The sequence below is a fragment of the Lactuca serriola genome, chromosome 4 (genome assembly GCF_051521515.1).
Source record: "Lactuca serriola cultivar US96UC23 chromosome 4, Lser_US96UC23_V15, whole genome shotgun sequence".
Lineage (NCBI taxonomy): Eukaryota > Viridiplantae > Streptophyta > Magnoliopsida > Asterales > Asteraceae > Lactuca > Lactuca serriola.
In genome coordinates this window covers 133221408-133237727 of record NC_136411.1, presented here as the reverse complement: position 1 = coordinate 133237727, position 16320 = coordinate 133221408, and the positions used below count along the sequence as shown (strand labels likewise).

Here is a 16320-nt window from a genome sequence, read left to right as displayed (position 1 = left end):
TCCTAAGAATCATCCTAAGGAATCAAGACGAAATCCATCGTTGTCAGGGTTTACTCAACATGCACTAAGTCGCATAGTCGCTAGGGTACATATATTGAACAGTACAAATATAATCTTTTATTATTACCGAAATAGAAATTACATTGAAAATGATTATTGCTAAATCGTGACACATGCCTGACACTCCGGCGTTTACAAAGATATAATATAACTAACGGAGAGTCTTCTAAGCGAAAACTTCCGACTTGCTAAATAACTTGAGAATACATGCATTAAAATACGTCAACAAAATTGTTGGTGAATTCTACAGGTTTTGACACATAGTATTTTTATACCATACAGTGTTTGATAAAATTTAGCTGGTTGACAAGCTTTTATAAATGTTTACTTTTCTATTAAAAGTATAAAATAATTGAGTTATAACAATGTGTTATGACTCATTCATAAATACCATTTGTTCAAATTCAAATGTACAAAAGTTGGAAAATACATATATGTAATTCTGACTTATATCAAAAGTGCATTTTCATATAAAGATTTTGATTATCATATTATATAAAAATAGGAAATGTTACCCTTTGAGAGAACATAAAATAACCAACTTTACTCTTGAACCCTTATACAATAATTTGTATCATTTATATGAAAAATTCATAAGTATTGAATTTATGAACTTTTGTAAAATCGTGTCGTGGCAATAATTAAGTATTATCTGACTTAATTTGAAAATCGACACTTAGCCGGTGGGGCAAACTCCTCCCACATAAATATTGTGTTTTCTTATAAAAAAAACAAATGGTTTATATAAATAACTTATTTTATGTAAGTTAATAAATCTTGTCGTGCCGTGTCATGATATTAATTAAGTGTTATCTTACTTAATTTTTGGTACTGACACTTATCGCTTTGAGTCACAAGCTATCCCACTAAATACAGTTTCTTTCAACTAGAATGAGTGAACATAAACCTCGTATAAATCCAATATCGATTCTATACGGTAACGAAACAAAACTGGGATTTTATAATGAAATCATAACCGAACTCGTGACACTGTACTTTATTAATGCACCGACACAATAATAAGGCGCGCGTGCTAAATTCATTCACCCCGTTGTAACACGTGGTAATGTTTCGATAATGCTAACGTCAGCGCCAAAATTCATCTCGTCAGATGTAGTTGTAGCTTGCAACTCCAGGCGGACGGTCGTACCGTATAAGATCAATAATATGACACTTACACCCGACGTTAGTCGTTCCCTCAAGGATTAACGGTTATATATTGGAGATTTTCTACTAAGTATTGAGATCTTAGCTTTCGCGAAACCCAGAATAGTTTATAATGGAAACTCAAGCGTATTGGATATGGCATGCGAAATAGGTATGATAAACCTATAGAATAGGTATGATGAACCTATATCGAATATACGGAGTAGGTATAATGAACCTTCATGGAGTAGGTATGATGAACCTATATCGAATATACGGAGTAGGTATGATGAACCTACATGGAATAGGTATGATGAACCTATATCAAATATACAGAGTAGGTATGATGAACCTACATGGAATAGGTATGATGAACCTATATCTTCCATTCTAAATTCATTGGATATGTAACATTATTCATCGTTTAGGAAACGATAACTGAAATTCTTATAACTTCAAGAATTTATCATACTAGATACGGTTTTGATGTTGTGTTAGCATAATAGCAAATTTTGAATTTATCCAAGTTTGGATCGATCGTAAATCTACATTCCCCATATTTTATACAAATAATGCGAGGATATTTTTAATACATTTAATTTGGGATAAAGATAAAAATTTTAAATACAATACTCGACAAGTATTTATTTCGTAAATAACGACTCTTAAGTCCTGTAGTCAATTATTTTATTTATTATAATCAAATCCGTAACTTAGTAAATTGAGTTATATTTTTATAATTATATAAAAATATAGTAATACACTTTCCATTCGTTGTTACACAACCTTATATATTACAAGTTAAATTTGATAATTTTAACTAATAATCATATAATTTCATAAACTTAGTCTTTCCAAATCTATGGCAATGTACCTTCATTTTATAATCGAATAATGATTTTGGTCATTTGTATATCGCTTCATACTTCTAGTCGATACTTTAACTTATACATATAACATCGTCATGGTTGTGATTTACAACACCAATCTGTGTTATTATAATAATAGTTTACATATAATCTTGTGATTTTTATTAATATTAATTAATATATTCCAACAAGGTGTATTTATATCCATTATAGCATCCTACTTTAATTTATGTGATTTATACAATTAAATTACTAATTCATAAGCTTTCGACCAAATATAAAGTACGATGCTATTTTAACGTATAAAAACCTGAAAATCATCAAACTTTAATAGACACACATATATTCTCCCCAAAATATTAAAAATATAAAAGAGGGGTCGTAAAAACTCACATTCGATGCGTGATCTTGATCTCGGTTCTTTTTTGTGAAACTTTTCGTGAATAACCGCATCTTTGCGTCTTTGAGTTAAAGCAAAGGTCGGGACTATTTTTATAATATTTTAAATCAAAAGGACTTGTTTTGAAGTACTTTATATTTAAAAACGTTGTTTTGTAATTTAAATAACACAAGGACTGATTTTGTCATAAATTATATCCACAAGGGGCCATTTTGCAATTGTTAAATCAAATGGGACCTGGATTGTAATGATTCATGTCAAATGGCTGATTTAAAATTTAAGGTCATATTGGAGGGACCATTTTTGCCAGCTGATACCAAATTTTGGGCAAAAGGAATTAACGCGGTCATTCTCTTCATTCGTTCATCCAGTCGAGTCAACGAACAGCTGGGTGAAGGATCCGATCTCCAAGCGACGATCGAGTAAATCACATGTAGGGGCGCCGGCCGATGGCGATCGCCGACGTCTTCTTCCTCTTCTGGTTCGATTGGTAGCAAACATGAAAAGGGGAATGATTGGGGTTTCTGTGATGGTGCTCAACGAATCGAAGGGAAGGGCTGCGAAGATCGATTGAAGGAGATGGCGAGTTTGCTTTCCGGCGAACCCTTCTCGTTCCTAGCAGCTCGTTACCGACAGCAATCCATCAGAAGAGCGACAACATCGTCAGTCGTTGTGAATAGGGATTCGGCAGTTTCGATTGGCGGGAGGAAAGGAAGAGGATGGTGGGTTTGGGTGGTGCTTCATCGACCGGAGGGGAGAAGAGGCTCCGATGGCCATTCAGATTTCTTCTTCGTGATTTCATCGTCTCCAGTCAAACATCGAGGAAAGTGAGGCAGTAACAATAACGCATGAAGACCCAGGAGGAAACGGTTGAAATTATATGGCGGGGATGGCGCCTTGGCTCGCCAGTAGTTGCCTTCGATGGAGGATGTCCCCGGCGGAACTGCTTTGACCTCAGGTAAGTAGTAACAGTCTATACTTGGGATGTTTGTTTGGTTTGTTTGACAGGTACCATGGAGGAACGAGGTTGCTTCCCCTTTGCTCACCGGAAATAGCAACCACCCCCGGTGGTGTTGATCGATAGGAAAAGAAGAAAGCAAACAGGGGGCTGCTTCCCCTCTTGATTTCACTGGAAGCAGCTCCTCATGCGGAGGAACTTGACAGCCAATCCAGGAAGAAGAAAAAGAGGGAGGGATCGAAAGTTTTAGTGTGAAAAGGTGAGGATGATTGAATTCTGTTGTATGTGATCTTAATTTAGATTTTGCAAGACTTTTGGATAGATTTGTGGTACTTGGAGATTTTTGGGAGGATTTTGAGAGTACAATACATTCATTGATTCATGTGTGATGTATTGATTGTGTATTTGTTTGTATAAGGTAGAATACATGAAATGGCTGATTAGTCTAATGCAATTGCTTGATTTTCTATTGACTTTAGTTTGCACTTCTATTCCTATAAGATTGTATGTATGTGTGGGTTTAAGATATTTGGAAGCAATTTCATACACACACAATACATATACATTTATGTATTGTGAGTTTAATACTTATATATGTGAATCGAGATTTAAAAGATTATGAACTTGCCAAAATTGCAAGATAAGCCAAGACTTGATCTTTTAATATTGTATATTAATATTGTATATGACATTTATATACAAACTAGTTGTGAAACCCTTATATTATACGGGTTAATTAAAACATAATGTTAAATAAGAGCGATTAAATGAGAAGTTTATTTGAGTTTGAAATATGAAATAAGTGAAAATTATGAAAAAAAAACATGCAAAAAATAAATTAATTAAAATTATGTGTTTAATTGTTAGACCCGTGTACTAAATGAGTTATTATAATAAAATGTTAAATACAATGGTTTAAAGTGTAAATTTATTTGAAATTGAAATTGAAATTTCAAATTTCAAATTTGAAATTAATAGTTATTATAGTAGGTTTAATTTATGAAAACTAAATTAATGATATAGTGGAAATGAATAATGATGTAATTGACAAGCGGAAAATAAATATATTTCAAAATTATAACAAAATGACATGTGGCAAATTAAATAAGAGAATGACAAGTGGCAATAACATTTTCATTTATTAGGGTAAATATGTTTATATATAGTGATTACATGATTATCTATTTGTTGTATGAAATTTGGATTTATAAATATAATATATTTAATATACATATTAAATATAAAATTACATACAATCCGTCATTAATACCTAGTGGTTCGCGGTGGTTTGATCATCAAACTCTGACCAATTTTTACCAATTGTTACAGTGGTCGTCGTCTATACTCCGCTAGACGACTAGATCATCAATAACATTGAGGTATCTCATTATTTTATTTTATCACATAGCAACTATTACATCTACTTATGTTTTACTCAACACATTTTGTAGATATAAAATACATATACAGTTTAAATCATTTAAAACATATATAAAATCGTTCATCCAACATAGATAGCAAGTATATAGATAATATGCACACATAGCATGTAATTTATATAAAATACTTCATAATTATGTGTAAGATGAAAGTAACTATGCACTCACTTGATAAGGTGGTGACTCGGTACTCGGACAGCGTTTCGTTTACTTTAAAATAATTTCCTTCGACGAAACCTAGCATTATTACCACTAGATTTTAGTCTAATATTTACCGTGACTAATTATTAGTCTTATTATTATTATATAAGCGTTTAAACAATACTTTCCAACCACTATGTACAGACAGGGCACATACATAAAACACCGAAGGGCAGTACCATTTTGGCATATAGCACTTCTGAAATCCAACAACCATATGCGGCCCTTTAAACCATATGCGGTCCTAATAACATTACTATATTTAAATAAAAGCTATATTAAATATAGTATAGACGTAGCTCACTTACAGCGGGTTTTATTAAAAACCGGGCTTTGCTGGAGCAGCGTTTCCGAGCTGAAAGCTTTTCTTCTCGGAGCCATCGGGCGCTATGGGGCTTCCTTCTCGTGCTAGGGAGATTTCCTAGACTTGGGAGGGGTTTAGGGAGTCTAGAGAGAATAGAGAGAGAAAGAAAGGTTATGGTGTGAAGAAATTATGAAGGATTTATCCTTTATTTATAGGGATTTTATCGTAGAGTAACCCCTAAGTTTCGTCCGTATCTTCCGCGTACGAGCTCCATTTTCTATGTTATTTATATCCATACGTTGGTATTTACGAGTACTACAACTTTCATTTAGACCTCGTCGGCTAATTCTCATTCTATCTCAGATTTACAAAAACTCTATCGTATTTATCGCGCTCGAAGAGTAGAGACTAAGCTTCGTCCATATCTTTCGCATACGAGCTCCGTTTTCGACGTTATTTATATCCACGTGTTGGTATTTACGAGTATTACAACTTTCATTTAGACCCTGTTGGCTAATTCTCTTTTTATCTCGGATTTTCAAAACTGTATCGAATTCGCCGCGCTCGAAGAGTAGGGACTAAGCTTCGTCCATATCTTTCGCATACGAGCTCCGTTTTCGACTGACTTTTTATCGTTTAGCTCCTATTAACAATATCTTCATTTCTTGTTTAGATTATTTTGGCTGGAAATCGAGCGATCTAAAATTCGAATTTCTGGGCTGTGCATTGTTATGCTATATCTTAGAAAAATCATAACTTCCTCACACGAAGTCAGATTTGGGCGTTCTTTTTATGTACGTTATCGGTTTAACATATTTTACGACTTTCGTTTAGAGTGCTAAGGCCAAAAAGTATTTTATTGTAAATTCACTTTTTACGATTCCTGGTGTCGTGTCGGTTTTGCCGTAAAACTTCGACGTGTCATATCTTTTTCGTTATAACTCGGATTTCGGTGTTCTTTATATGTACAGAACCCTTGAGACATATTCTAAAACTTGGTTAAGATTATTTATTCTAAATATCTTATATCAAAAATGTCATTTTTGACGCTTATTGTCTCTAAATTGACTAGCCCGAATCTGCAGGCGTTACAACAAACTATACCTTCCTTCATGTTTTAATCACATTTTAAAAGGTAGTATTTCTAGCTACAAGCAACTATCACGATACCTCTACTGATCGCTTTGATTATCTTTTATTTCAATCTTCCATCTTAAGTCAGATGCTACATCTAACTTGGATCTCTGAGCCACATAGGATACATATCTTAGTCGGACTCGATATGATATGACCACTCACATCGGAATAATAGTCATCTTCTTAGTCATTACCGAAACGATGGTAACGACTTACTTGAACAAAATGGAATCAATTACTAGCTTCTTGGTAACCTTGTCATTTTAGATTACACACATGAAAATTTTAAGTAATTATTGACGTAAGATTTTATTGAGGATCCGGTTTGTTAAATTATTAGTGAATAATAAATTAATAGAAGTTCGCAACACGTCTACTTAGTCCTCGCAACAAACCCTAATCGTTATAGGGTTTTAGTATTTTGCAATTCAAGGTGGCTAAAACATGAAACCTCCTCTTTAACAACTATAAATCATTTTTAAAAGGCCGAGGTCAATTTGAAAAATACAAAAACCCATTTGCTGAAAAATAGTCAAAATCAACATACCAAGAAATTAGGAAAAACTTTAAACTATTTTTAGGGTGTTATTTTATCTTGAAAGTACAAAATTGAGTTCAAAGAAAGCAGTCATAAAGAATCGCGTTGTATGATATGATGATAGATGAAACTGAAGCCGAAAACATATTCTTTTATGAGAAAACAAGGACACCAACATTATTTGACCGATTCGTGAATTAGGTTACCGATATAGGAGATGGATGAACCACTTATGAAAACATCTCATTAATGATTGTTCCACGTAGGATGTCACGTAAGCAAAACATAAATAAACATGATTACAAAGAAAATAGAGTTGATTCGTACACAATATTTTTTCACCGCACACAACAAATTATGTTTTAAAAAGTTGAATTGTACAACTCTATAAAACACAAATTGTTGTGCATGGAAAAAGTTATTTTGTACAAATCACTTCCCTCAAAAGAATACCTAAAGATTACTAAGTGTATACAAAACTGAGAACTATATATATAGCAGTCGGTCGTAAGAATTGAATGTGTATAAAATAACATGTTAAAATGACTTATTTTTGTTTATCAAACACCGTCAACCGACCGAGTCATACACATATCAATCAGATATTGCTGACCAAGTTATACGCCTAATTTTTGTTTATCAAACACCTTCACCGAACCAACAAAAAAATGTCTGACTAGATTCGGTTAGATACATGTCCTAAATATATACAAAATGAAAAAAAAACTATTATTGTTTTAGTCGTTTCCTAAGCAATACTTCACAAACCTTTTGCTTCAGAACGACCATTAATATATAGATGAAAATCATATTGTTATTTTGTTACATGTTTTGTAAGGGAGGAGTAAGGCTCACCCATTGGATCTGTTTCTTCTCCCCTTTGCGGTTTTACTTCACAATCTGCACAAAGGGTACAGACAGCTAAATCTCTCCTTCTCCGATGGGGATCCAGCAAGAACAGCCACCGGTATCGTCACATCAACTATCTACTCAGCCGCGTACCGCCACCGCTGACCTCTTCGGTGATCCAATCGACTCCCATCCCTTATGGTTTAAACAATCCTCATTCCTCAGCCCTGATTTCGACTCGGAATCCTACATCTCCGATCTACGAACCTTTGTCCCCTTTGAAACCCTAAGATCGGAGCTGCAGTCTCATCTTTCATCCCTTAAACATGAACTAGTAGAGCTAATTAACCGAGATTATGCTGACTTTGTGAATCTCAGCACCAAACTTGTAGATGTCGATGCTGCTGTTTTGCGTATGCGGGCACCACTCATTGAGATCCGTGAGAAAATATTGGGGTTCCGAGGGGCGGTTGAAGGGTCGCTTGTATCGTTACAGGGCGGGCTTAGACAAAGAGCGGAGGCATCTGCTGCTAGAGAGATCTTGGAACTTTTGATTGATACTTCTCATGTCGTCTCCAAGGTAATGTGAACCTCTTGGAGCTTAATCAACTTCACGAATTTCGAATCATTACTCTATTTCATGCGGATTTAGTTGATCTTGGAGTAATAGTGTTTAACTGCTCTCCCATGGTTTACATCGAGTAAAACAGCTGGATCCCCAAGCTACACTTTTAGAAGCTGCATCTTAATTTAGGGATTTACGAAGTTTTGTTGTTGCGATTGCAGGTCGAGAAACTAATAAAGGAGCTACATAATGTACCTGCTGATGCATCAAATGGAGATCTACACACTGCAGAAAAGGGTCATTTAAGCAACGGTGTCTCTCTACAGCATGCTGAAATTGGAATCAATCTCAGGGAAACTCAAAGCATGCTTTTGGAAAGAATTGCTAGTGAAATGAACAGGCTAAAGTTCTACTTTGCTCATGCCAAGGTCTTTCCACTACATCCCTGTTAATATACACAAAAATTTACACCTCTTTCCTGATCAATTCTGTCTTAGTAACTTACACACATTCTTTCTGTCTTAACGGCAGTACAGAACCTGCCTTTTATTGAGAACATGGAAAAGAGGATACAAAATGCCAGCTTATTGCTGGACACAAGTTTGGGACACTGTTTTGTAGATGGATTGATACACAAAGATGAAAATGCAGTTTACAATTGCTTACGTGCTTATGCTTCTGTGGACAATACCCATAATGCAGAAGAGATATTCAGATCAACAGTGGTTGCACCATTAGTTCAGAAAGTGATTCCCTACACTTCATCTGGAATGGTTGGTGGGTCCACTGGTGATGAGCTTGAAGAAGACTACAAACAAATCAAGAATCTCATTGCTCAAGATTGTACATTTTTGTTGGAGATTTCTTCTACAGGTATATGCTCATTCTTTATTCCTATACCATTAACAATATAAAGACCTTTACTATATAATTGTCCCTTATTATTGCAGAAAATTCGGGTTTGCATGTATTTAGCTTTCTTGCGAATTCAATTCTTAAGGAGGTTCTTTGGGCAATTCAACAGGGAAAGCCAGGGGCTTTTTCTCCTGGAAGACCTACAGAGTTCTTGAAAAATTACAAGTCAAGTCTTGGTTTTCTGGCTGATTTAGAAGGTAATAGAATAAATTCTTATTTCATTTATCTGGATTTGTATTTGAGTTGCTATGTTGTTTGGGATTTAACTTTGCATTGTTATTTAAGGATACTGTCCTTCAAGATCTGCTGTTGCCAACTTTAGAGCTGAAGCTGTATATGTAGATTTCCTTAAACAATGGAACATTGGAGTGTATTTCTCATTGAGGTACTTCCAATTCCCTAAATTGGAAAGTAATTAATATAATTAAAATATTCTATCGAGTAGAGTTAAGTGTATTGGATTTACATATAATATAAAATTTCATTCCGTTCCCTTCCTACAAGGCAACCAAACATGATCATGGAATGTAATAACTCATTCCATTCCATTCTTTTGTGATTCAGTTCCATCCAAATCCAACCTAATTTAATCAAGTGCATCTTACTTGTAGGTTTCAGGAAATCGCAGGTTCATTAGACTCTGCATTTGTTGGTTCAAGTCTAACTCCAATTCCAAAGTCAGATTCCGATTCCGATTCCAGCCAGGGAAGTTCTCAGCACGTGACTTTAAAGCAAAGTCTTACTCTTTTGGAATGCCTCAATTCCTGTTGGCGAGAAGACGTTCTTGTCCTTTCTATCTCTGATAAATTTCTTCGCTTAACTCTGCAACTAATATCTAGGTCATTTTTCCAATCAAATTTCAACCAATTTATAATTTATAAAAATTAATAATAATATTGCTGACATGGCAAAAATTTGATGTGCAGATATGCAAATTGGTTGTCAGCTGGACTCTCTGCTCGTAGAACCCGTAACTCAGGCTTTGAATGGGCACTTACTGCTGCCCCAGATGATTTTGTTTATGTATGTTTCCCTTTCTTCTTCATTTTTTTTTTTAAAAAAAAAAGTAAGTTTTAGGTTCTGTTTGATATGATGGAATGGAATCGTTTGTTACATTACATCATCATGTTTGGCTGGCTTGAAGGAATGGAATGAGACATTCAAAACGTGTTGTTTGTTATGTAAAGTTAGAAAAGTAAATGAAGTTAAATTGGCAGATAGAGAGAAAATTATTATTTTATAAAATTAAGCTTTATTCAGTTAAGGACTTATTGTTTTGTTGTGTTTTGCAGATAATTCATGATTTAGATCATCTAGCCACAGAGGTTTGTGGGAAGTACATTGAACACGTGTTAAAGATTCTAAATTCCTGCTCTACCCAAGTTGTTGACACTGTTAAGAACAGCATCTTACAAGGGGGACAATCTCTTAAAGATCTTGTCCCTTCTGTCATCGATTCAATCATTGAAACATTAGTTGAAAAGTCAAACGAGGTACATATTTTTTTTTTTAAAAACAAACTTTTTTTTTTGCAACATCATCCATTGCTAATAAAAAAAAACATTCTTTGATACATAATCACAGGAACTGAAACAACTACACGGGATAGTTGCTGCTTACAGAATGACCAAAAAACCACCTCCCGTGAGACATTCCCATTATGTGTCAGGGGTGTTGCGACCCTTGAAGGTATGGATATCAAATACTTATTTGAAAGAAATGAGAAAGGTAGTGATTAATAAGAAAGTGGACAGGTTTTTGTGGAGGGTGAAAGAGCTATGACATATTTAAGAGAGGATAGAAGAGGTAAACTGATAGAAGGTGCTGCAGTGAAGATTACTGGGCGTTATAATGACCTGGCTGCTGATATTGTCAACACAGCAAGAAAAACAGAGACTTCACTTCAGAGAATACGTAAAGGTGCCCAGAGACGAGCTGGCGCCACCTCAGATGTCTCTGATCATAATGTTTCTGAAACCGATCGAATTTGCATGCAGTTGTTTCTTGACATTCAGGTATTTTCATGTTCATCCCAAACCAAAAATATCAACAGGGACTAAAAATGTTACCTAAACCTCAAATAAGGACCTAAAATGAAAATTTGGTGTTAATGTACAGGAATATGGGCGTAACCTTGCGGGACTTGGAGTGGAAGCAGCCAAAATTCCGGCATATGGCTCTTTGTGGCAGTTGGTTGCTCCTCAAGATAGACAAGGTGAAATAAGGTTTTAGTTTTTTAGAGTTTTTGACACAAGACAAGGTTTTTGAGGCATTTCTCTCGCTGTTTTTAGCTTTTCTTGTTATATTTTTTTTAACAATATATATAGTTTTTTTGTTGATCATTTTTACTAATAATGTATCCAAGACGATTTTGTAACTAGTGTTGTGATTTATATCAATGACAATTTTATATGTATATTTCTGGTATACCTTAAGTGGGCTTGAGACGATATAGAGAAAATATCTAACAAAATAAATGCATTGAACCAGAAGAGGAACTTAATAAGAAACGATCCATGATCATTAATGTCATTATTGACGTTCACATAAGTTTATAGCGATTATGAAAGATATGAGATCATATTATCAGTGGGTGGATGTTTTTTTTTTTTTTCCTTCCGGATCTACAGTTGATGGATGAAAGATGCTTTCAGGAAGTTGTTTGGCAAGAATGAAAAGATTTGATAGGTTATTAGCAACTTTCTAATATGTTTTTCCCATGGATTTTATTATCAACTTTGCAATATATATTTTAAAAGAAATGCTTTACTTGATTCAAAATCTAAAAAAATAAATATAGAGAGAGAATTGCAAATGTGGTCTCTGTTGTTGCTAATTCCTTTGGTTAGGATCTAGTCACTTTCAAATTTTGTAATCTTTAACTTTCATTAGGGAGATAGAAGTCGTGCAGTGAGTTAATGGCGGGTTAGGGAGGTACTGTCGGGCTTTGATTTTGTGAACGGCGGTTCCAACAGGCTCAAGAGTTTGTTTGACTGCAGCGGGTTGGTAGACCCGTGACTTTGTGTTCAATGCGCATGTGGCGTTTCGAAAATCTTTGTCAAAATAATTTTCCACCTGCCATTTTGTATACATTTATGAAGATATTCCATTCCACACTTCACTCAATTCTATATAATTTTCTCTGAGAAACTTTCTACTTCACTTAATTCCTTCGATTACCTTCAATGGATTCTCAAGCCAAAACTAAACAAGCCAGTTCTAACCGAAGATGCAAATCCACTAACCGAAGATGCAAATCCAGACAAGCCAGTTCAAATCAAGATATTTCATCTTCTACTCTAGGATTTCAAAACCCAAACTACCAACAAAACCAAAACTATTCACAACATTATTAACCAATCCAACAATCTTATAACACATTTACTTTTCAGAAGAAAATCCAGGTAATAAACTATTTATGTAGTTTTCTCAAAAGGTTCCGAAAACCCAATTCCAATCTTCTCATCCTGAGACTTTCCAGTTTTATGATGTTCAAAACGTAGAATTTGACAATTCTAGTAACAAACCGGTTCCAAAAGAAACAAAGAAAGAAGACAAACATTTCGTCAATTTAGACCCCAAAACCTAAATTTCTCATGAATGCCTAGTATATTTAGTGTAACTAACCATTTTTTGTAATTGACATTGACACAGTGCGGAGTGACAAATAAGGATTTAAACTACGATCTAAAACAAGTTAGAAAGTGCAAAGTACGCACTTGTGTACAAGACGAGTTTTATTTAAAACACGACGAAAGGTAGCGGTTAAGGGGGTGTGCCCCTAGGGTCCAAGGATTAGAGATCAGCAGCCTTGTCATGGCAACCCAACACTATTTGTGGTAGTTGAAAACCATTTTTCAACTATAGATTCCACAATTTTCATCAACCTTATCCAATTTTCAGATACACAAGTATATACACTCATTCACCTATTTAGAACTCTTTGACGAAATCTAAAAATCCATATCAGCTCTCCAAACACAAACTCCTTGTTTTTGTGCCTAGAACTTTAAATGTTCCTCACGGATTATCCCAATATAAGGGAGAAATATCAAAACGGAAAGTAACCAAACACAATCCACGAAATATCCATATTTGATTACCGAACCCCGGTTTTCATCGCCAAATTTCTAACAATGACAACTTCTAAACAACAGTTAACATTGTTCCCAACCGCATTACAAAGCATCTAAATTACCAAAAAAAAAAATCATCAAATTAGAGTTCAGTGTGTCCAGGGAACCAAGGCAAGCCAGGCTGAGCACATTGTTTGGTGTCCAAAATAGGAACAATCGGCCCCAAAAAAAGTCGCCACAAGTCAAGTATTATTGTAACAAGCATAGCTGCCCCTAAAGCATCAACAGCCACCCGTGGTAGGTCCCATGGGTCTCCCACTTTCTCATCAATCCTATAAACATCAAAAATACCACAATCAAACATTGTAAGTGACAGAGTGGCCTTGCTACCATAATCCACTGAGATTCACCACTGCGTTGCTCGCATTCAAATATCAACTTCTTACCTTAGAAACATTGGAAAGCTTACAAGAAAGTAGATCGCATAAAACAATGAACCAACTTTGTACATTAATGTTCGGTCCACAAATGTATAGTAAGGGAACTGCACAAAAAGATCATTATTTCAATAAATATAACGGAAATATATAATAAATTGATATAATTTTTTACTTACATTTGAAATAGCCACAGTCTCTAGGTATGCAATAAAGTAAGAAAGAGCTAGAATCCATGCAGATTTAATAATCCACTGTGTTTTCATTGGCAAGTGAGCAATAGCATGTTGTAGTCTCCGGAGTGTTAAATTTGATGTCACGTGATAAAACAAAAAGCAAACATTTGTTAAGAGAAAGGTCGTGTGGGGTACCTGTAAAAAAATATTTAATAATCATTTTTCTTTTTCTTTATAATCATATAGCAAGCAGAAAAGGTAAATAGCAACGTACTTACATATTTTTAACAGATAATAGCAATGTACTATAAGTATGTTGCTATTATGGGTAAAAGATAAAGTACATTGCTAATAATGGAAAAAAAGAGTGAAGTATGTTGCTATTTCCTGAAATTTGTGCATAATGGCTTACATTGTTCATCTTCCATGATGGAAAGGTGTAGGAGGCACCGAGGACTGTGAAAAAATAATGGGTCCAAAAGTAATTCCCAACATAGCTAAAGATAATTATCCATAAACTTGCCTGAATCAATATTATAAATTATATGTTAAGTAGGAAATTTTTTGTAAATTATGTATAATAATATTTAAAAACAATAACTTGCCTTCACCCAATACCTATCTTTCCAGTTGAGACTATGATCTGCCTGGAAAAAAAAACATGAAGTAAAATGACTGTAAATAATAAATATGTTAGAAATTCCATTGTTGAGATATTCATATACGATATACCCTTTTGGTGATATGAAATTACAATGCATAAATAATTTATTGGTGATGAAGTTGAAGTAAAAAAAGCACTCTCACCTTTCCAACCACAAATATTGGTATAAGAAAAGCAGGAAGCACAGAAATGAGCCCTAGAAGCAAATACTCCAACTCCTTGAAATCCTGTTAATGGAATCATACAAAGTAGAATGAGATATTTATTAGGTCAAAATCAATAGTGGTTTTGACCTTTTCAACAACATTTGATGACCACAACAAAGTTCTATAAGAATCATTCGAATCTAAAAACGTTGGTGGGAAAGTGACATCAATTTTCCATAATCATAAGATATACCAAAAGGTAGCTTTAAATTTGAGTTATGAACTGTAGAAGTCTACTTCCATGTCCCCCCATCATTCAAATCTAACGAACTAGTTTAATTTCGGATTATAATCATTTCCGCGAATACGTGTTTCCAATTTTCAAGTTCTTCACATTTTGCATAATGTTATAATCCATGAATCTATCACAGACCAATTCGAAATCTGAAACAATAATTCAGATATTCTACTGATCCAGCTTCATAACAGCGGATTCGATTGATGAACACAAGTACGAAAATACGAAAATCATGAAGTTAAAAAGGGTTACCTCGTAGAGCTTGTAAGGAACGACAATACCGAGACAAAGCGTGAGCCAAAAGGGTGTGTAAAGAAGGAAGAACAGTTCCCCCCATCTCTTGCTTGGATTTGGTGCTAGCCATAAACTCGAACTAAATTCTCCTGCTACTACTTTTTCACTCCCTACATCGCCAAATTCATCCAAACAATGAAGAAAATTTGGGATAAATCATTATAGTTTTGTAAATTGACACCTGAAGACAACTGTGGGAGATTGAATTGAACTTACCGCCCATATTTGCAGTCGGATCGAAAAGGTACGTTTGATTCTCCATTGGTGTGGTATCAGTCGGAGCTTGATAGTGGAGTAAACTTCAAATTATGTCCCTGAAGTATGTACAACCTTACATGTTTAGTCCATAAAGATTTCTTTTTCCATTTTGTATTCAAAATTGCCTATTATGTCTTATTTGGGGTCCGAAAAGGCTACAAGTGTTGGCATATGTTCGTTAAAATAATCACATTTAAAGGGTAAAGACTAAAGAGGTAATGTTCTCGTATATCATTTTCATTTTCTATCCATCTTAATATCGATATTTTATGTTAATGTCATTAATAAATAATAAATTAACTTTTTTATAAATACAGTTATCTTTATATAAAAAATGCTATAAACAGGTTAAAAAAATTTGTTATTTTCTAATTTCTCATAAGATATCATTGGTTTATTGTAAAGAAGAAAAAAAAATTAGTTTGTTACACATTTGTTTAGATTTAGTTTAGGATTCGTGCTTTTGATTTATGATGTGCTTTATAATTATATACAAATTTTTATTTGATAATATGAATATAATTTCGATCCAAATTGATGATTGACATTGCATTAGGACTGTGCATGGGTCGGTTTGGGTTGATTTTGGA

The 16320-nt window shown here is 34.3% G+C and overlaps 2 protein-coding genes across 2 annotated transcripts; one reads left to right on the top strand and one right to left on the bottom strand.

The window, feature by feature from the left end:
* Positions 1-7864: 7864 nt before the first annotated feature.
* LOC145102596 (oligomeric golgi complex subunit-like protein) lies at positions 7865-11797 on the top strand. The gene is made up of 11 exons (XM_079040039.1): positions 7865-8481; positions 8688-8894; positions 9003-9339; positions 9417-9578; positions 9667-9766; positions 9993-10220; positions 10308-10404; positions 10674-10874; positions 10966-11070; positions 11136-11396; positions 11500-11797. The coding sequence occupies exons 1-11, from the start codon at positions 7993-7995 to the stop codon at positions 11611-11613; spliced, it is 2301 nt and encodes a 766-aa protein (XP_078896165.1). The 5' UTR covers positions 7865-7992; the 3' UTR covers positions 11614-11797.
* Positions 11798-13458: 1661 nt separating this feature from the next.
* On the bottom strand, positions 13459-15794 carry CPI1 (cyclopropyl isomerase). The gene is made up of 8 exons (XM_079040038.1): positions 15689-15794; positions 15431-15582; positions 14878-14961; positions 14676-14717; positions 14483-14593; positions 14074-14265; positions 13904-14001; positions 13459-13789 (listed from the first exon to the last, which is right to left on the bottom strand). The coding sequence occupies exons 1-8, from the start codon at positions 15732-15734 to the stop codon at positions 13600-13602; spliced, it is 915 nt and encodes a 304-aa protein (XP_078896164.1). The 5' UTR covers positions 15735-15794; the 3' UTR covers positions 13459-13599.
* Between the last annotated feature and the right edge of the window lie 526 nt (positions 15795-16320).

Coding starts and splice junctions, on each gene's coding strand:
- LOC145102596 (XM_079040039.1), top strand. CDS start 7,993: ATGGGGATCCAGCAAGAACAGCCACCGGTATCGTCACATCAACTATCT. Junction 9,767..9,992: donor GGAGTGTATTTCTCATTGAG/GTACTTCCAATT, acceptor TCTTACTTGTAG/GTTTCAGGAAATCGCAGGTT. Junction 10,405..10,673: donor CCCCAGATGATTTTGTTTAT/GTATGTTTCCCT, acceptor TGTGTTTTGCAG/ATAATTCATGATTTAGATCA.
- CPI1 (XM_079040038.1), bottom strand. CDS start 15,734: ATGGAGAATCAAACGTACCTTTTCGATCCGACTGCAAATATGGGCG. Junction 15,583..15,688: donor TCCGACTGCAAATATGGGCG/GTAAGTTCAATT, acceptor TTGGCGATGTAG/GGAGTGAAAAAGTAGTAGCA. Junction 13,790..13,903: donor AGCTTTCCAATGTTTCTAAG/GTAAGAAGTTGA, acceptor TGATGTTTATAG/GATTGATGAGAAAGTGGGAG.